The sequence below is a fragment of the Varroa jacobsoni genome, unplaced genomic scaffold (assembly GCF_002532875.2).
Source record: "Varroa jacobsoni isolate VJ856 unplaced genomic scaffold, vjacob_1.0 scaffold_37, whole genome shotgun sequence".
Classification (NCBI taxonomy): Eukaryota; Metazoa; Arthropoda; class Arachnida; order Mesostigmata; family Varroidae; genus Varroa; species Varroa jacobsoni.
This window is the reverse complement of record NW_019212939.1, coordinates 1-20,971: the sequence shown is the minus strand read 5'-3', so window position 1 is coordinate 20,971 and position 20,971 is coordinate 1. Positions and strand designations below refer to the sequence as shown.

Below are 20,971 nucleotides of genomic sequence, written 5' to 3'. Positions count from 1 at the left end.
AAAATATGTTAGTTGAGAAATAAGTGAAGGTGGAGAGTGACGGCGAATGCACATTAAGTTAATCTTTTTCTAGATTTTAACAGAAACGCTGTAGTTTTAATTAGATGAGAAACCGATAATACTAATATGTATATGTATAAAAGTGAGCTGTAGTTAAAAAAAGTTTCTTCGTCATAAAACAATTGATATAATGGGGGTACATTAAATGCTGTGAGGTTGTCAGATATGAGAAAGAATATTCAACAGAAAAAGAATAATGTAACAGCATAAAAACAATTGGTTGCTAAAGACAATTGTGTGTGTGTATAAATATAAATACACAAGTGCGAAGATTATCGAAGGTCTAAAAGAACCTTTCTTTAAAGCTCTTTAGAACGGCTTTTGTGACCTTCTCAATGTGCGATCTAACATGGAAAAAGATCGCATCACTTTGTTGCTTTAGCCTGCGTTAGGCCTCGTCGATCATCGTCATTAAACCATCGCCTCCACATGAACTGATTATACATACTATGCATGATTACGACTCATCGTAATTTGCATACAAAGTATATTTGATCAAAAAACGGAGAACGGACATTCAAGCGAATTTGGCTGCTCTACATTCAGGTAGAAAATCATCATTACTAAGAATATCATGATACTTTAAACATGATCTGAACCCCACTTCGTACTTAACCTAAATTTAGTAATGGATGTAACGTGGCTATGCTAGTATATACCCAGAGTTCGCAAATCTATTTACCTCTTTGGTATGAAAAAATATAATGCCCACGTAGCTTTTTTCAAAAAAATAAAATTGTTTAAAGTTTTGCTGACCGCGCGGATGCTACGACACGCAGACGTCGGAGTCGTTGCTTAACGCTATCAACGCTTATGTGGCGTATTCATGCAATGGAAGAACAATCCACGTCTTAAGCTCCACAATCTGTAATCAGTGAAGCGTCCTAGGATCTAGTCTAAGTCACCTCAGTTTTCAAATTAAGCAGAAATTTCCTACGAAAAAAAGCGCTACATAATGAAATTACCTTTCCCTCTTGATTAGGTCTGCCAAATTCACAGTTGAGCTCGTGAATCTTGCTATAACTAATTCCAAATATATCCTCCATCGAATATTTTGCCTCCAACTGAAAAATTTGGCGAAAAACTTAGCGAAAATTATATAGAAAAAAAGCTATTTTATTTTGACGGTGTACCCAGTCAAAGAAACTAACATATTTCATTGCACCGATGGCTGAAATAGAGTTGAATGAATTGTTACAGCATCGTACAGCGGCAATTGGTGAGGTAGAAATACGAAGCATTTTGAACGAAGCGTTCTTGGCCGAGTTTTACATTGAGGTTTGCCGTTTGTTCGCCGAGGGCGCCACCGTCTCAGCTCGAAGGCATGACGTCATACGTAAACAACTACTGCTCGGCTTCTGATTGGCTAGACTCTGTGACAGCGACCAATCAGAGATATCGACCGCTACAGGTCAGGCCGTTGCATCACACGCCTTAGCCAATGGATGAGCCTGGCTGTGATGCCAAGTAGCTGCTGAATAGACAGAATCAACAGCTGATCGCTGCTCAGCTCTCTGTTACAGTGACAGAACCAAGTCTAGATCCTCAGAACCTTCGCTTTGGAGCTTTAAGGAAACTGACCAGCCAGTAAGTACGATTTAGCCATTTTAATAGCAACATAATTGCAAAATACTACTGAGAAGGCCAAAAGAAACCAAATTAGTCTTGGCGTCCTTTTTGCCTATTCAGCTCATTAGAGAAAACGCGAGAGTGAGTGAGCAGTCGCCATTCAGAACCCGCTAGGCTTCAGGCGCTCGCGCTCGCAGAGCGTATGATTACACCTATAAACCTGAAAGGTATGGTCACTTGTCTATTATTTAATACATCGAAAAATTCTCTGAACGAAGGCGGGCTTAATAATCCAAAAGAATTTTCTATGCCACCACATGACTTGAACCAGCTGTAGTGCATGGCTTGTCTATGTTATATTTTGGTCCGTGTGAACATACTATGATATCGCTTCGAGTGGCTCAAGGTTCGTAACCTCTGGGCTTAGATGGTGAGACCCCTTTTATGCAGTAGGTTCTAGCAATTAATCGACTGATTTTCATGTTTTTGTCGCCAAAATCCATTTGCAAAAGATTTTCTGTTTTGTCCTTTTGTTTGACGGCGCGACGTGTTTTTCTTTCCGAAAGACCCAAATGCGCAGCGATGCGCAGTGTTGTTGTTCTTCAGGACAATCATAGAGGAGAGCTGACCCTGATTTTTTGCTCGGAGGTAGTGTCACCAGAAGCCGCAGAGAAGCCAGCAGTTAAACACCATTAATGGGCTAGAAAACAGTGCTAAGCTTCCTTCTCTAAACCGTCAGATATATTTTGTTGAAAGGATCCAAAAGTTTGTGCTTCAAGTTAGCAATAAATGTTCCGTAGGGAAACTGTTTCAAACGAAAAACGTTCACCGTTTTTCTACTTAATGTATATTAGCGCACCTAGTTGTTGCATTGCCGCTCTCTTATAATAGAAGGGTGGCATTTTTTTCATAAGAGTAGCGTTATTTATTTAAAGGTGGAATTCAAAAAGAAATTTTCCGTCGCCAAGTATTTGTGTACCAGTAGTCGCATATATGCGCAGACTTCATTCCAAATTTACCTTCCTTGCGTATTCGGAATGTTTTGCTCTACCAGCAACAGTATTACGAACGTGAGAAATTTGTGGGCGGCTTTAGCATTACGAATTGTAGGAACTAGTTTTGTTCATGGCGGGTAAACCTGACTTCTGTGTAGCAACATAAATGCAATGTAGTATGGTAGGAGAAAGCGTTTATTCCTTGGTGCTCGAATCAAGCTGATTCATGTTATTATCCTCGGAGAATTTGTCAAACATTATCCGGATTTCCAATGTTATGCTAAGACAATGTTCCAAACGCGATAATGATATGGTAGTAGTATGTATAGTTGTAACATTGCACGGAGTTGTGCTCGCTTAATATCTGGTTTACCGTACGGCAGTTCACTAAGTTACAGAAGCAAAACAGTGGTATCTGTTAAAGCTCAGACCTAAAGACAAATCTCTGGCCAGTGTATACGAAGAGCGTTTTGTTGACTCTGTTGTGCCGTTCGTTATCATCTTCATCATCACTGTCAATGAAATAATGACCAAAATCAGGTGAGTGCATCATGTTACTTTCGTTGCCGCCCACCTTCATATTTAATTCCCATTATATTAGAGCGCACAATAGCAGGACTTAGGGGCTCGCTTTGTTGCCGTTCCCTTGGCGACGTACCTAAGGGCGCTCCGTTTTGGTCGACTGTCGTGCAAGTGTTGCTGTGTTGGCATTCAAGCCAGCTTAGAGCCAATACGAGCCGAATACATGGGGACATCAGAGGATGAAACGAAACCCCGCTGAGGTCCCAGCCCGTCCGTCCAGGTGCGTCTATCAACTAACCAGCCACGAGTCACCAGTGCGAACAAACCAGTCACCCAGCCACCCATATACTACGAATGGAAGACACCGCTACTGCCGCTGTACATGTCGCAGGGACTATAGAAGCAGCACTAGGGCTGTTAATCGTATTGGTATTATGATATACCTACGACTAGTTTACCACCACCGCGTCCATCTGGCCGTAGAAGCTGCCAGTCTTAAGACGCTGCTGGCAGTGGCATCACGATTACTGCCGCTAGACGGACGCCGCAGACTGAGGAAGGCGGCAGTGGTGGCAATCAGTAAATGCCGTCTCTCTCGAACTTCTATCGGTGAGACACTTATTATATATATATCCCAAAAATTTATACAGGGTTTGAACGATCATAATTTCATTTTTTATTTGCATATGCTTAATATCGCAGGGAAATCTATATAAAATGTATAACTTTTCTTCCTATCGCGCATGTTCAAAATATTACCGTTCTTATGATAATGGCACTTCTCGAACGTGAAAGAGGTCTTTACACTGGTACTAACGATGAAACATTGATCCACAACTTTCAACAAACATTTCGTCTAATGCTGTGGCCCGTTTTTGTCAATTGCAGCTTTCAAGTCTTCTAGTGTTGTCGGTTTTCTGGTGTAGGCTGTTCAAGAAAGCAGGCAGGGCATTCTATAGGTCTTTTTTGTCCAGTCCACCTGCGTAAAATGTTCTTATGAAGATAGGCTCTTTACACCTATCAGAAATGAAATTTGTTATCTGCATCGTCTTCGTGGTACATCTTGCATGAGTCACTGTACAGCCAAAATAATGTAAACAGTGCACACATTTTTTGGGGCACCCTGGACATATTGTCATCCTGTGATAGGAACGGAACTACCGAGAGGTGATATTCGGCAGATGCCCCCTGTTAACTGTGTTGCGATGCGACAGCCGCGGCAACAGGCTTTGAGGCACCTGCACGTGTATGACGGCGACGGTGATGATGATGAAAGGAGGAGACAAAGAATATGATGATTGTGCCACCATTGCTGCAGGTGAAACCAATGAAAGGAAGACGGAGAGTCGATTGGGTTAGCGCAATGCAACAAGCTAAAGTTAAATCAGAGTCGTTTGGCCGCAGTCGTTGTGTCTTCAAACACGATTGGAGTCTAACATTGTCGTCGCTGTCGTGGTCGTCGTAGGGCAAAGGACTGCCAAGGCCCTAAAAGTAGAGGCAAGCATCTACGCCCACTCTTTTTCCGTCAAGCTGAGCGGCTTGTATTATCTTGAATAGGGCGAACAGAGGATAAACAAAAACAAAGGATGCACTTCAACAATCGTAGTCAACAAATGTCTATGAACAAAATAATCAAATTATTTAGAAACAATGTCAGTAAAGGAACTGTAATGTATTCCAAAGGAGTCACAAAAGGTTATAGAAAAAGAACAAGGAGATAAAGTTGCGTAACCGCAAAAATATAAATCTTCGACATTAGTTTATATTTTAAAACGACGCTGAGGAAGTTGGCCAGTTTTCGTTTTTGTTCGTTACCAAAGACCTCTCAGATTGACAGGAAACGCTCGCGCGCATTCGAATGAAAACAGTGACGAAAAATAAAAATGAGAATGTGTTGAAAACAATGTCTGTATGGGTTACAACCTTATCTCAAGGTTTTAAGGCAAGAAACGACGGAGCCATATTTGAACCAAACAGAGCGCGAAAGATAAATATGTGCAGTTAAAAATGTTTGTAGAGACTTGTCAGATACCCGTGATGAAAATTGTGCTCGTAATGATTTTGTATTTAGAGCAGCATACAGTTATAGTTTATAGGGTGCCATCACGTTTTGGAACATGATAAGACTCAAATGGAAGCTAGAGAACTCTGTGTTGAAGTCACTAGGGAATGAAGGAAGTTATTATACGAATCTTTATCCTTTTTGATTTATTCAATAAGGAGCTTTGTAAGGGCACTTGAATCAACAATGCTAGCTTGATCTCCACGTTGTGTCTGGTAATATCTGACAAGAGAATTGCTTGTTGATGTTGGTTTCTATTTGCGAATAGAAAGATGTCAGTTGTGGCGGGGGAGATAAAAAAAAACATTATATCTAATTTTCTTCATCCGTTAAAATTTATACGTATAATAATATATGTGTAGTGAATCTGTCTAGCGAGACGATTCTGCAATATGAACTCTCTGCTACGCTATGAACACCACTGCGTAAAAAAGAACTGAAAAAAGTCTTATAAAAGTGAGAGTAAACGTCGGCTGTTTGAATATCGCTGAACTGGTCTTCTTCATGTTTCAGCTTTGCATATTAGCCTCGATCACCTGGGCACCTTTGCTAGGCAAACGGCGCATTGCGATTCAATGCGTCCTCTTTTGGCAAAAGGGAAGTAGAAACAATCATAGAACAACTAACAGCAACTATAGTAATTTAATATATTACTGTGCATTTTCTAACTGGGACATGTGCTGGCCACTTGTAAAATTCACAGAAAGGGTGCACGTTTTTGCGATATTTTGACTCGATTATTGATAGAGTTAGTGTTTTTTTATAAGCGCATTTACATCTTCGAAAAACCTTGCTCATGCCTGCTTATATACAAAATATCTGCGGGCGTCATGGGCAGCAACCCTTCGATCTCTTCGACAGTTCAGACGTATTATAGACGACTCCGGAGAGAACGACCTCAATGAAAAAGTGTGAAACAAAAAAAAAAACCTAATTGAATATTGTGGTGTTTTGACATCACCCAACTGTGGCGTCAGTTTTCCCGCGAACGCAAACAGAATTGAGGTGTTTACTAATTTCGATAAGTTTTTGTCACCTTTGCGCGGAATTCACCATGACTAAACCGTGGCGATGGATTACGCTATGTCATTGAACTACGACGCCTTTGACCTATATATGTAGAACGTTTCGACTTTGCATTTTGCAGATTTCCATAGGCTATTGGGAGGGATCACCGAAATGGTTAATGTATATGCACGGGTTCGTTGTATTGAACTCAGAAGTCTGGTCCTTCGTATTTCAACAACAGTGTTACATTTAATAACATCTCACTGCACATTCAACCATGAGGGTCGTAGTCAAAATAGTGGGCTGTGCAGCTGGCATAAGGACACATGCAGCATTTGATCCTTCTACTTCTTTGAAGTAATCTGACCAGAAATTTTATGCCAAAATTTTTCATGGATTCACCAGGATATGTATCTTGTATATTAAGAATATAACTAAATCCAGTTGGTTAACGTGATGCTAATTAAATATAGTTTTAAAACTAATTTGTACGTATGGACACAATTACGTTATCGGTATATTAGATCAGATTGCTTATTGTCGGCAGTCACATTCGCGTATCCAAAATATAACTATATTGTCGTACTACGCAATTAAGCTTAGGTTTAGGACGGTCAAATAGAGAGTGCATCTCAAATAAAGAAAATGCGAATGTTTTTATGTTGTTTATGCTCCGTTTGATCAAACGTGCGTAATCGCGGCTCAGTTGTCTCTTTATGTACGGTATCTTGCAAAGGACTAATAGCTTTTTGCGATTTCATTGACCCATTGGAATAGAAACTACGACCATGAGGACATACAATCAACGAACAAAGTACATATATATATATATAATTTCATCACTACTAATAAAAATATACTGACATATGTATGAAATAACGCTTTCCCGGTAGGAAATAAGAATGGAGGTCATTTTATGAAAAACGTTTATCACAAAAATATTTTGACGGCATGTTTGATATAAATTTGCACGAGTGACGTACGATTTAATTTACGTCTGTTGCTATCCACTATTATTTCGCATACTTTTTTGTAACTTTCGCAAGTATTTGGCATAGGTGCAGAATAAGCATTTGCTTCTATATCATCATCTGTTAAATTTTGGCCATTGGTCTCTAACGATTGAAAACGTAATGAAACTTTTTTTTTGTATCATGAGATCACACCGGGCTCGTGAGGGCCTGTCAAGCGTGCTCACAATTGCGCCTTAGAAAATGATGACAGATCTTAGGAAATATGTTGGATGGGGAATTTCTTCCTCTGCGCAGACAAGTGAAACAGACTTAGAGGGATTGGATTAGCATCGCTACTATACTGTGTGGTAATCTCGGCCGCAAAAGCCTTCTCCAGGCTTGCTTGACGGCAGTCTTAGTGTTCTTCAGTCTGCTAACGACGCTAGCTGCGATTCTTTGCAGTACTACGCATTGCAGCGTCATTACGGTACGTTAATTCGCGTCCATCCGTCGACTGATAATTATCTGGCGGCGAAGTTGCTTTTGTATGGGAGTGCTAATCACTCGTACAAGTAAACCTCTTGATCAGGCGATAGTTGGAAGCCGCCAGTGCTATACGTGGTTGTTCTGTGATGTGTCCGTAATGGATACGCTGTAGTAGAAGTGATGAAATAGAATAAAGCTTATATTAGTTGAGATACTTTTTAGCGTATTATTATACTGTATAATCGTGCAATACAAAGAACTACTGAGCGTCAAATTGGCGCACTACCATTCGACTCGAACCCTCAAGGTAAGGTCCATCTTCAAATCTTGTCCAAAATCGTACTGCTTTGACATTTTTGTACAATTTCAAAGCTGTGCCAGATCGTTGGAATCGATGACGAAACAACGAAGTGGACTATGATAATGCGTGAACGAATCGTCGAGTGGCAAATGAGTTGTGTCTAATTGCGAGAGGTGCTTGTGGGATATGTACTGCTTGAATTAAAGGTGTCGCCATCAATCAGTAGGCTTGACTGATAGGGCAACTGTTGCTGGTAATATGCCGCTAGGCCGAGTCATCATCCACCTGTTCTTAAGTAGACCATCTATTAGAACCTACTGACGCGCGCCTTCTAACGATCCATCCAATTGGCAATTGCTTTGTTACGCGTATGATTTAGATGCTTTTCAAACAACACTAGACAATGGTAGTAAGTGTCTTATTATATTATTAACGCTCATCCAAAATAAGCATCCATGTATGTACACAATGCCGTGGCGTGGGTTTACGAATCGATATTTCGCCAATTGCACCACAGTGTACGAATAATCTTTTCGTTGTCCACCCTGCGTATGCCAGTGTACGGAACAGTGCTCTACCTCTTCACAATGGCAAAATCTACTGCCTGCAAATATGACGTTTAGGTGTATTCACCTAGCTAATGACGTAGTTCCTAAACAGGAAAACTGGAAATCATAAAAATCGTTCCGTCTCGCTCGGCTGTCAGCTGTTGAATAGTTCGATTGTGTTCTTATTGGCTGTTGTGTAATTGTTACTATTAAAAGGATATATTTATTTTCTTTAAGATTACTTGATTCTATTGCCGCTATTGTTCGCTGCCATAGCCATTTTAGGTGTAGTTATTCAGCTACTAGCTGGAAAATCGTGGGGAAAAAAACAGTTTCTATACCGACGTAGCACCGCAGTAGCGCACCGAGATACGACAATGACGATTGGCTTTTTTATATACACGTGGTATAGATACACCATATGGAGGCTTCGCTCCACGCCTGTTTTTCCACCGAGCACATTGTTTTACCTGTCCAAAAGTACGCGGCCAATTATGTCTATAACAGAGATAAGTTCGATCACGGGTTATCTGTCTTCTAGTAACCATGACCCGAGCGTATTTCCAAAGTTACGGTTAAAGGCAGTTTGTCGAGTGGCACAAGTTAAGCCCATTTGTTCAGGTAACCCAACTCCCATCATGTGACATATCAACGAGGACGATTCTGGTGGCCTCCTTGTTAGTGCTTGTTAACGGTAGTACAACGTTGTTTTCAAATCTAGAAAACTAGAACAGTTTAAATTAACATGACGTTCCATTGGAAAAAGCATATTTTTTTTTATCTAAGGGGTAAATATTTAGTCAGTCGGCTCCAACTTACTTGCACATCTTTTTAGAATCAAACTTTAGAGACCCAGAAAATGGGTCCAAGCCTACCACTTTAAGGAATCGTTCTAGGTGGAACAAAGAAGGAAGAATTTTAATAGGCTAGACAGATAGTACAAATCGGAACCAAGCTTCATGTCGCAAATGTGCTGCGTATTTCCGCGTTATTGATGTTATATTTCTTGCTATTCGGTACCCTCGGAAAAACATATAAATATACTATTCGTAAAAATTGTGTGCATGTTTCTGTGTGATTGCACGGCAGAACGGCTGCTGCTTCTTCTAAGCAAGAACATTATGATTTCAGTTAGGTGTCAATCCTACTGTTTTCCTAGCGGTTATGATGACGCTGCTGCGTCTGCAAGTGCGCCTGTGTTATCGTATAGTCACAATAATCATTTGTCCTTATGTGTAGGACCTTGGAATTCTGGAACTTCTAGCTCCTTCTGTTGTTTCTCTCCTTCTCTGTTCGACTTCCGAAGGCGAACTGTCGTACGAAATTCACGTCCTATATAATAGTACTACTATTAAACCATTATAAAAAATTAAACTATTTCTTGCCTCTAGTGAAAGAAAGATGGCCATCGTTACAACGCCTCCTCTAGTTTACCCTTTTTTCAATTTAGTTAGATGTGTAATATAATAAGCAACGGAATATATTTCGTTGAGCGCGCTAACTGCTAGTCATCTTATTGTACGCCGTAACTACCATGGCAAATCTGTACCAACTGGAAACGTCTGGAGGTAAGTATGGTTCGATATAAGTATTTACTGCACCATCTTCAAAATGTGAGCCTCACAGCCTTTCAAAGGGTTATCACTGCCATAATCATAAAGACACCGCTGTTGCTGGTATTGACGACGACGAAGACGGCGATAATCATAGTGATATAATAACAATGTTAGCAGTTTCACGCGACGGAAATAGACACGGATGTTTTTATAAACAATATACCGTTCTATGGCTGTTAATACTCGTGCCTTAGTAATACTAACGATAAAGGAGGCGGGTTACTTAGCGAAACTGTTAAGTGACTGAATTAGCCTTTGATAAAAGGACGCAATCCACAAAGCAACGAGAGTAATACAGCAAGAACGGTTTAGTCCGACCTTGATTAAAGCAGCAAATGGACAGTTTCTTATTGGTGCTTCCCTTTTATATCTACAACTGAAACGGCATGTGCCGCTAATTCTTTTCAAAGAAAACAGGACGTCTCGTTTATAAACTTAAGCTTGTTTTTGATCCCGAGTTATGTATAATCTACTTGTAATGTACGTCTCAGTCAAAAAAAAACCATGATCAATAAGATATACAAGAAGGACATTTTAATGAGAAACAGACTTTTCCGGAAAACAATAGCAAAGCAGCGGAATATTTGGTCGGTTTATAAAGATATTTGTATAATGTAGATATAAATATTCTAGGTTTATTTTTAGGGTTGTATACGAGTGACGATAGAAGCGTGGATTTAAATTTTACTCTGAACAGAGGTCAAAGGTTGTATGTGTCCTAGCGTAATACATTTTCGAGCCTTTTTAGTCTGATCTTTGTTGTGGATCTTCCCTTTGTCTTATAGTAATCTTCCGTTGGGTTTTTTGGAAGGCCCATAGAAATTAGAAAAACTTTTTAAGTAATCTAGAAGATTTATAATTTTAATAGAAGTTCGCCTGACGTAAGGACATCACGAGCCCTCATTAGTGTTCAAGACATGAACCTCCCGTTCCTGCCAAACGTGGCTTTGTTCTAGAGGAAGCTGGCTCTATTTCGTGCTGAGAGGCGCCAATAGATATATGCTCGATGTGACAAAAAGCTTACTTCAACTCAATGTGTATTCTAAATTTTGAAAATTCATCCACTTTGGTGGCCGATATTCAGCGCCAGGATTTGTATCTAAAACATAACGATGGAACAAACACCTGTATACGTAATAAATAGTTAAGTTTCAAACAAATACATATCACTGATACGTTAAGCTCCACGCACATCTGTTTTAGTGAAGAATAGACTGACTGAGAAGATGCTCAACTACAGATCAGTTATTTGTTGTTTTTGCAAAGAATGACGTCATTAGTAAAACAGAAGTCCTACTTAACTATTATCTTGAACTTGATTAAAACTTAATACAAATACTTAAACTAAGGGTATTCACCTTTACTCGGTGGACCTGTTTGAATTAAAGAGGACTCTGTCAATCAACTATTCGATTTAAGCATCGTCTATATGGGCATCGTTTCAGAATTTGCTCTGCTACAACGTTCTTGAAGCGGCTTCGCTAACAAGCCTGTTGTTGTTGATCTGTACTGAGCGGTTTATACATTTTGTCTCGAAGATCAGTTCTGCTGAAACGCAAACTGCGGATACACACTACACCCTCTGACCGTCGTTGCTAGGAAGAAAGGCTCGGAAGGTCGCAACAAGGACTCATGTACGCGAAAACCACTACTTCCTTGGCGTAATAGAAGCAAGTCTAAGCTAATTGAAACCGACCAGGCTGTGTATCGTTGTCCTTTGGCCTCGACAAAGGCAATGCACAGAACTAGATATTATTAGTTAGTACGCGTATCCAAACTTTATGTAGTTGTGTTAGAGTGAGAGTAACTGTGGGTAGGATAGCGGTGATAAATTTGTATTATTATATTAACGTTACATAAACAACAGTAAAACAATCAACAATCAATGAAATTTTGCTTAGAAACGAGATGAATTCGTAATAAATTTTTGCTGTTCTCTAAAGCATGAGCGGGTATATGAAGCTCTATATTATTGGTTAAGATTCATTTACAATTTAAGATGACTGCCTCATCTTTTTCGTTTTTTGGTAAAAAGTAGAGTTGGTAATTCTTTTGAAAGGCCAAATACATGTGAGAACTCCTTAACTGCATGCACATTTCTCGGTACTGCGCGTATCGGTTTATTCGCCTCTGGCATCTGAGTTAGCGTCTTTGCCCTTTTTCTCAGCCTGTTGTCGTCCTCTACGGTTGCGTATCTGTGCATCTGCTTTCCCTTATCACCAGTAGAAGCGACGAAAGCAGCGGTAACTCTAATTCACCGGGTACATACAGCGCCTTACGAACTTTAGTGTGCGTGTGTGCACATATTTTTCTCACATCGAAAAGCCTGTAGAACTTCTCACAGCTGCGTTATAGAAAAAAAATAATGCAGTGCGAAAATTCACGCTGCTGCCATACAATGGAGGGGAACGGAGAACGTATGCTCAGCACGGTTGCGTAACTTCATTAGCACAAATTTATATAATTTATAATTACATAAGAGCTGGAAGGGGCGTAATTTATGTCGCCTATCATGGGGGCAGCCGTATCGCAATGAATAGCGGCCAAAAAATAAATCAGTCGATTTATCACGAAACAGTTGATTATTACCCAATTCAGTCAGCTGGCTCTCTAAAAGCGCTCGCAAGTGAAAGTCGGCGACATCCTTCTCCATATATATACAAAAAGCACTGAGACAGGCATCTTTAACAGTTGTTGTTAATGTGTTCTTATCGAGTAAACCAAATTAGTAATCATTCAAACTATCACAGATATAAATAGCTTGTTCGAGGTCAGCAGTTTTATTGCCGTTGACTTGTATGTAAGGTCGATCAGGCATTTCGGCGCTTTCGTAGATGCGATTCTCTGCATTCGTCCCCAAAAAGGCTACTTCTGAATGAACACAGTATGGCCTAGTTAGCGCAACTAGGCTTTCTAGCTGCCCTGATTAGGCATGGAGTACGTACATTAAAACGTACTAACTATGTCTGGCGCTTAGTATAACCGCTCCATCAGTAAAATGCCTTTAAAGATTTTTCTGTGCTACCATACTTTGTTAAGAAAATAGTGTATGCGGAGCATCATCGTCACACAATCGGACATCACCGCATCGATTGTTCGAAAAGCTTACTCACACCCATTTGATTCTTGCTCAGGTCTGTTTTTGATCGATCGAATGGTTGAACATGTCGCCATTGGTACTGCTCATGGCATCTGACGATGGCTTTATTTGCCCCTACGCTGTCGGATGTATGTTCAAGTCTCTAATGCCAGTAGACACTAGAGTGGCAAGATCTACTAACGCAATTGCCAAGTCTCGCCTGCCCTTCACATACACACGGGGAGAATCGCCGACCGCTAAACGAAGTCTCCTTCTGGAAGGTTGTCCTTTCATGAAGATATTGGAAAGGCGCCGAGCTGAAAAATATTTTGATGCATACGATTAAACCACAAGCCACAGTTTTTTTTGTTGTGTTCGCCTAACAGACTAAAACTAGATAGACACACAAGATTTCTTGCCAGAATTGCCGGCACCTTTTCTGTTTGAATAATCAAATTATCTCAGGGCTATGAATGAGTGTTTTGGTGAAATAATATATTATGAAATAATTAAGAACGGACTGAAGGTCATAAGAATAGTCCCGTTCAATTTTCTGTAATCCTTTAGCGGGTCTTCCTGTTTAACGGGTTACAACAGCGAGTGAAGTACTGTGTACAAAGTGCATTCACATGATTGAACGTCTGCGTCCGTTCCAAGTTGTAAATAATTTTCTTAAATTTATCTCAACATTAGTTAAACATAAGTTCAGGTGGATGCCTCTCTCTTAGCAGCTAATACACTGATCAAATGAGTATCGAGTGTCTTTGTGCGGCCAGTCAATGTCGTTGTCTTAGTTACCCGGGGCAAGGCTACTACATAAAGACCATTCTTATTCTTAGTTGTCTTGCCAAATCAAGCAGCAATAGTACCTTCTCGGTGTGCACTTACATTGTTGTCGCCATTGGAAGATGGACAATATTTTCATAGTCCACACCTGAACGGCAGCGGTAATAGCGTTAGGTCTTAATGCAACTGTGAAAAATACCTTTAGTTCGCGTGTCTGTCTGTATGTATGTTCGTTTGAGGAACACCGAGCAGTGCCTGTACGACATTAACATCCTGTTAAGATTACGACACCTTTTTACGAAAGTTAGATTTTAGACAATCAGCAATTTACACTGACGTAATTTCGAATAGCCATTATAACATCAAGCAAGGTTAAAAGTGACTGAGAACGAGACTAATTAGTTTCAGCAGGTTTTGTTGTTGGCGCTGTGGTCGATGCTAATAGGGCGGCATCAGCCGTACTTTGTGCTGGGTCGACATCGCTTTGCCCGGCCATATCGAGTCCTAGGACGTGCGGTTTAGCTCGAGCTCAGCAGCGTATGATTATAAACATTCTGTTCTAAGTAGGTAGTGTTGCTTTCGATGATATCTCGATCGCGGTAAATGCTCTGCTTCAAATACCTGCTGCAATGCAATGCAAGGGTTAGATTCGCAGCGCTAGAAGCATAAGCAATGTTGGTGAACAATCATCTACATGGCTATTTGATTGTCTCTATTAGGTCCGCTGGTGGCAGCACAGACAGCTTATCTGTTAAACAGTAAAGCTAGTTAAGTTGCATTTACTACTACCGATATCTCATTCATATTCTCGATGTGAGTCGCATATTTGCTTCTGAAGCACCAAACAATACTAAAAAGTTCTCATTTGTCATTATCTAGACATCGCTGATAGAGCGATTAAACATCCGTCGCTAATCTGTATGCCCACAGGCTCGGTAACTAAAGCGGGAACTACTTGCTCACTCGAGATACAGTAGATCAAGTGAGCAGGTAGGTAGCTCTACAGTACGCATAGGAAAAGATGGCCGGCTGCGCGAAATCGGTAGCACCAGACCTTAAAACGAAGCCATGTTGCCATTATGTGTAAAAGGACGGATACTGGTATGGCGGTTTACGTTGCTAACGCCTTTGCTATTCGAGCTGGCGTCGAGCCGTCTGTCACTTCATTCCGCAGTCTCTTCAAGTGAGAGTTAGGCAGCGACATTGAGTGAAAATACGGAGAGACCCAACTACCTACACGCAGTTGCATCGCGCGACATTAGTGCTGCTTATTTCATAAGTTGACTTCATCTGTCGGAAGCTGCTGCTGCTGGTAATGGCTGGCGTTGACCTTCTCATCCTCTTAAGAACGGTAGTGTGTGGCGCATTCTCACCAAAAAGACATCTTTCTCTCATTCGCGGACCCTCGCACGCTGCTGTGGAATTGCGGATGACAGCATTACAGTACTAAGGCCACTGCGGTGACGACTCGTCGTCAGGTTTACGGGAAGTCTACATTAACAAGTAGACGACTGGTTTTATCTCGATACAAACCAGTCAAATTGAGGTAGGAACAACTGTTAGTGTCTGTGAATCCAAGGACATTCATGTGCTCCTATGTTGCCATTGTAATGCAATATTCTAGACATTATGTTGTAAAATGCTATCGGTGTAATCAAAGAAAATTATCACCTTCGTTGTCCTTTTCAACTCCGGCCTGTGGCGTGTCAGACGAACTGTGACATTCGAAGGCAGTACACTCGAACAGAGCAACAGCGAAGGATGTAATGTACGGCGACCGTCGGTGTCCCGTGGTGCAATATTTTGACACCTACCATTTACTATGTCCTTTTTAAAGAAGCTTAGAGTAAATTGTTTTTATATTGTTGTCGGACTACTCTAAAAACTGCCAACTAGTACCTGTGGTAATTAGCCTAGTAATCATCGACAAATTCGATACATAGATAGTAAGTGTCGAGACATTAACAGGCGGTCCCTAACTGTAGCGTTTCAGAAAAAAATCATGGAACAATCAAATCTCATTTGAACATAAAGATAATTTTTTTCATTATTTAAAAATAACGATAATAAGCAATAATATCGATCCTATTATTAGCAGATGTATCTGGTTAGATATCTCAGATATTTTTGTTTATAATATGTTACGAGACTGCTTCTTATTTACAAAAATTGGAAAACCAATTGGCAATCAAGTAAACCGTGTGAACGGCGTCTGCGGATTTTCTGCCGAAGTTAATGATCAAGGATGCTTTATTACACGCTATTATTTTTTTGTGACATTTTGCTGCCGTCGACGGATCCGATATATGTGTAACGCATGTACTGTTCGTTGATTTAACCCAGATCAGCCTACCTGTCGAGATGCTGAGCAACCTAGCTTCGTACCTGATGGGCGGCGGTTCAGCGGTGCCTGCTGCTGCTGCTGCTGCTGGTGTTGGCGGCCCCTCCCCGACGCCCTCTACAGTGCCCACAGAAGTAGCGCAAGGTACGGTGATCGCCCTTCAAGAACTGCGGTGCACCGAAGAAGAGGACTGGCTTCTCGTTGATCCCGATGCCATCTCCAGTAACAATTGGTCCGGTCATAGCGGCCGCTGCTCGAAGGGAATAGCAAATGGTTGTTTCTCGGGCAGCATCGTTATGGAAGGAGGTCTGTTTTGCTTGAACTCGCCTTGATTTGTCTTTTGCAGCAATGATTAGATAGCAAAAAATATAGGACCTAAAATGGGACAGAAGGAAGGAAGCTGGTTCTTTGTCTCCCGCTGGTTTTTCCTGTCGCCTCTTTGTGATATTTTTGTGATCAGTCTTACATGAGTCACCACTTATGCCAAATTTCATATGTAAATTTCGTAGTAGTGCCCTTTTCTAGTACGTTTATTGTGAAATGTAACCGGGTTTGGTTGAAATTAAGCAGTCTTTGTTTGTGTTTATTGTTGGCACACATTCGGCTTCCGCGAACAGAGGTGCTATCCGGTAGTCAACGTGGCACTGCCCCAATCTCTATTAAGCGACGAAGTGGAAGTCGTTGCTGGCTGTCGTTCAATGAGACGAAAGGAGACGTGGCCAGAAACGAAGTGGATCACGCTGATGACGATCAAGGTGGTGCTAATCGAATCACAGGCCAAAACAGGAGCCGCAGCAGGGATAACTGCGATAGCAGTAGCAACATCAGCGGTAGTGGACAAGGCGGCCACCAAATGGAGCAGAGGGGCTGCAGCGGCAGCGGTGGCAACAGTGAAAGTGGAGAAGGAGGAAACCCGAAGGGCAGCGAGGACGACAGCGAGAATTGCGCGCCCTCTTCCGGATTGGAAGAAAGTTGGTACGTGGCGCCATCGGCATGCATAGCTCGCAGGTGAGCCATCCATGGATCTAGCTATTCTTAGTTCCTAGATTCTAAAACCACAAAACAAACGACAGGGACTGGTTACTAGGACGGCAGTCACGCCGCATGAAGCCATAGAACATACGTAAGAAAAAAAATAGGACTTTCACCAAGTAATTTGACCTGTCGTGGTCAAAAGGTATATATTTTCATTTCGCCTAACATATCAAGTTTTGCTTCGACCACAAATCTTTAGTTCCGATTTAGCTGCAAGAAAACGTCCAGCACTAATATTTTGTACTTGCAAAGCATCGAACGGCGCTATTACTTACTATATCAACAGCTGGAACATCCGTTATCGTTTACATGATCGGCGTACATTGTTGTAGGCCAGGATGCAAAATTTGAAATTTTACTGTGTTCTACAGAGTAGCTCTTTAGTAACCTCCTGGTCATGGTGAAATTGTATGGATGCAGTGCAGTACCTCTTCTTGCCCGGTGCATCAGTCCAACAATGCTTGGTCAACATTATAACGTGATGGCAATGATAATGTCGTGATTTCAGGCGACCCGTAAAACTGGCAACTTCTCCTCTCGAGAACTTGCTAATCGAGCATCCATCCATGAGCGTCTATCATCATTCGCTCTTAGAGGATGCCATGCAGTCACCGTCGATTTCTTCGAGCCCAGTAACGATTGAAAAAGCTGACGAAGACGACGAGCCATCCGTAGACGAGGAGATGGTGGAGATGGTGGGTCAAATGCGGCCCTGTGGTGGTAAACGGGCACGCCAACGAAGTCGTCGAAAGCAAGACTTCTTTGTCCCGTACACAGTGACTCCTACTATACCCCATCTAAAGAGCCAGAAGGTACAAAACTGCATTATAGATATAGGTAGATGGCATACGCAAATTAATGCCATTAACAAAGCAATATTATTATATTAGGGTGTCTAATGTTATTAACATTATTATCAATAGCGTTACTGTTCGCGCTCGAAGCAAATATTTGACCGAAAACAATGAAAAACAAAACGTTATATGTCTCATGATAATTTTTATCATTGCGTTAGTTCTTTCTTGCACACGTAACGGGATGTATCAGAGCTAAGTATGAATTTGTAAAAGCTGCATTACTCATGTGAATGCTGATGATGTGAAGATTAGTTCTTCTTTATTTCGTCTAGACTAAGTTATCCTTGACTCTCATGTATGGTCTGTATAGTTAACAGGATTGACTCTTTATTTCAAGACCATACGGTGAGTAAAGGGCTGTCTTGCTGTATGTCTTCGTAGGTTTCGCTCGAAGCAGCCATGTTGGGCGGTCGAGTTTCACAGAAGAAAGACAGAACGAACCGCACTCAGCTCGATCGTCTAAATAAGTGTCGAGCATCATCCGGTCAAAAGAAGTTGCGACGAAGTGACCGTCAGAATTCAAATAAAAATTCGTTTGCTAACAACAATCGTCGGTCGAGCTACCAAAGGATGTGCTAAGACGAACACATGTCTTCTGCTCTGCGACAGTCTAGTATTGGATTTCTTGGAAAACTTTATTCGACTGTACAGTTCTGCGGGCAGTTGTTGAATCGCAGTCAAAACAAACATTAGTCGCTCCCCGTAGCAGCGAATTGCTCACGTAGGTGCTCCGCACGACGTCCGACTAGCGTGAAGCGACTCACGAAAGGAATGAATCACACATATAGGCACGACGGCCGGCGCAAACGTTTTAGTTGTTCATCATTGCGTCGACTTACTAGCAGGAATCGACTGAACTACAGACAAAACAAAATTCTCATTTGTTGGAGATCGCATCTTTTAAGGTTGAGAAGCTAACGCCATCAGAGGCGATCCTAGCAAATGTAATGGACGGGGTGAAACTGGAGATCTTCTCACTTGGCACAAGGTTTCCGAGGCGAGAAATCGGTACGACAGAACGATTATAAGAACGGACGTGTGAGGCGTAGTATAACAACAATACCTCCAACTATAAGCTAAAGACATCGACCTTGAAGATTTAAAAACAACCGAAAGCTTCGAAATATAGAAGCTTCGAACGGCAACGACTGAGGCAAGTCGCGGATGCGAGCTAAGGGATTTGATGATTGTGCTCTTATGTCGGTCATGTGTTACCGATCATGTTTCAGTAAAAAAAAAACAAAAGAAAATCGATGTTGAAGTAAAAAAAACGCAAAATGAAGTTGATTAAGAAATCACTAAGGAACAGCGTACTAGCATTATGATGACAAAGATGATGATCACTGCTATTGTTAGTTGATTGAATTAAGGAATGAATCTTACAAAAAAAAAATAATGACGAGTAATTCATTATTATCGTAGTAGAACTATGAAAATGATTGATTAAAAGAACAATAGGATGAAGAATAATGAGTAGAGTTTAAGGGTTAAAATGTCCGATGGTGGTAAATGGGGCAGGGGGTCGTTTTCGTGTAAACTGCCATTACTCGAGCAATGTTTAGATTTAATTAGAGCTGTGAATGAGACAAGCAAATGAGTAGAGCTTTTGATTCCTTTAAAACTTGTTATCACCCTCTTTGCTACTGAAAATGACAACGAAGAACAGGAAAACGCTCCGTGATAGGCCATTGGGTTATTGCGTGAGTTGTTTGCAATAACAACTGTTTGTCAGAGGGTCGGCAAAAATGTGGACAGATGGGCTGATGACTCCTAACTACAACGGTGTCACCACTATCGTCATTTAAATAGTGATGACGATGATCACGAGGAAAATAAATTAATAATAATCCGAAAAGATAGTAAAAGCTATCGGTCAGACCGTATGCAAATAAATTAAAATGGGAAGCAGCAAAGGTCATATTGAGATACGAAACACAAAAGTAGCATAAAACTATGAACCTCACACAAAGATACAAAAAGGTTCGTCTTAAACAAACATGAAAAGAATTGTAACCGAAGCCGAAATGTGTGATTATCGATTCACAGATAATTACCAATTATAATTATTACAATGATATTATTTCTATCGTACACCGCGGCATCGGGTGCAGATATTAGAAGTTATATTCAGTCACTATCCGAACTTATTATTTAGTTTTATGTGATCGTAATTTCTCGATTCAAGTTCTTGGTAAGAGATTGAAAGGAAAAAAGCATATGACAATAATTTGATTTATTATTATAGATTAAAATAGTATATCTCTACATTAGAGTGGTGTACATTTGCTATCAGCAACTACTACAAGAGTCAACATAAACTTCATTTACTTTTAAACTATTTGTTCGCATCTATATTTTTTGTGACATGGAAATGTAGCTAAGTTTTCCATTAAAAAGTGGCACACCAATGATACATAGGCGGTAGTGCGGTTGGGGTTCGTAAAAACGAATCTATAGATATGAAAAAGTCGACGGAGCGACTTGATATCGCAAGAACCACAGACTCCAAAGAAAAAGCTCCCCGATTTTCCTAGAAATTCTCCGGAAATATTATACATAGCTATCTATATACAAATATATATATATTATACAAAATGGCAAATAAAAGTGTACATAATCTGTAAAATCTCTATGCAGTTGAAAAGCAGGCACCATAATCATTTACTGGTGAATAGATACAAAAAAATGTGATAAAAACTGTAAAAATGTCATAAAAACTCATAAAAACTACCGATGTCAATTAAAATGACTCT

The 20,971-nt window shown here is 40.7% G+C and overlaps 1 protein-coding gene across 9 annotated transcripts; it reads left to right on the top strand.

The window, feature by feature from the left end:
• The first annotated feature begins 1,521 nt into the window (after nucleotides 1-1,521).
• On the top strand, nucleotides 1,522-20,862 carry TP53INP (Tumor protein p53 inducible nuclear protein). Of its 9 annotated transcripts, XM_022832088.2 has the most exons (7): nucleotides 1,522-1,647; nucleotides 1,750-1,856; nucleotides 11,566-11,754; nucleotides 16,329-16,632; nucleotides 16,944-17,334; nucleotides 17,870-18,173; nucleotides 18,600-20,862. In XM_022832088.2, exons 4-7 carry the CDS (start codon nucleotides 16,347-16,349, stop codon nucleotides 18,795-18,797), a joined length of 1,179 nt encoding a protein of 392 aa, XP_022687823.1. In that variant the 5' UTR covers nucleotides 1,522-1,647; nucleotides 1,750-1,856; nucleotides 11,566-11,754; nucleotides 16,329-16,346; the 3' UTR covers nucleotides 18,798-20,862. The 9 variants fall into 9 exon arrangements, with proteins under 9 accessions (XP_022687823.1, XP_022687793.1, XP_022687803.1 ...); XM_022832058.2 differs by lacking the exon at nucleotides 1,750-1,856; XM_022832078.2 differs by lacking the exons at nucleotides 1,522-1,647; nucleotides 1,750-1,856 and adding an exon at nucleotides 9,968-10,072.
• Nucleotides 20,863-20,971: the final 109 nt, after the last annotated feature.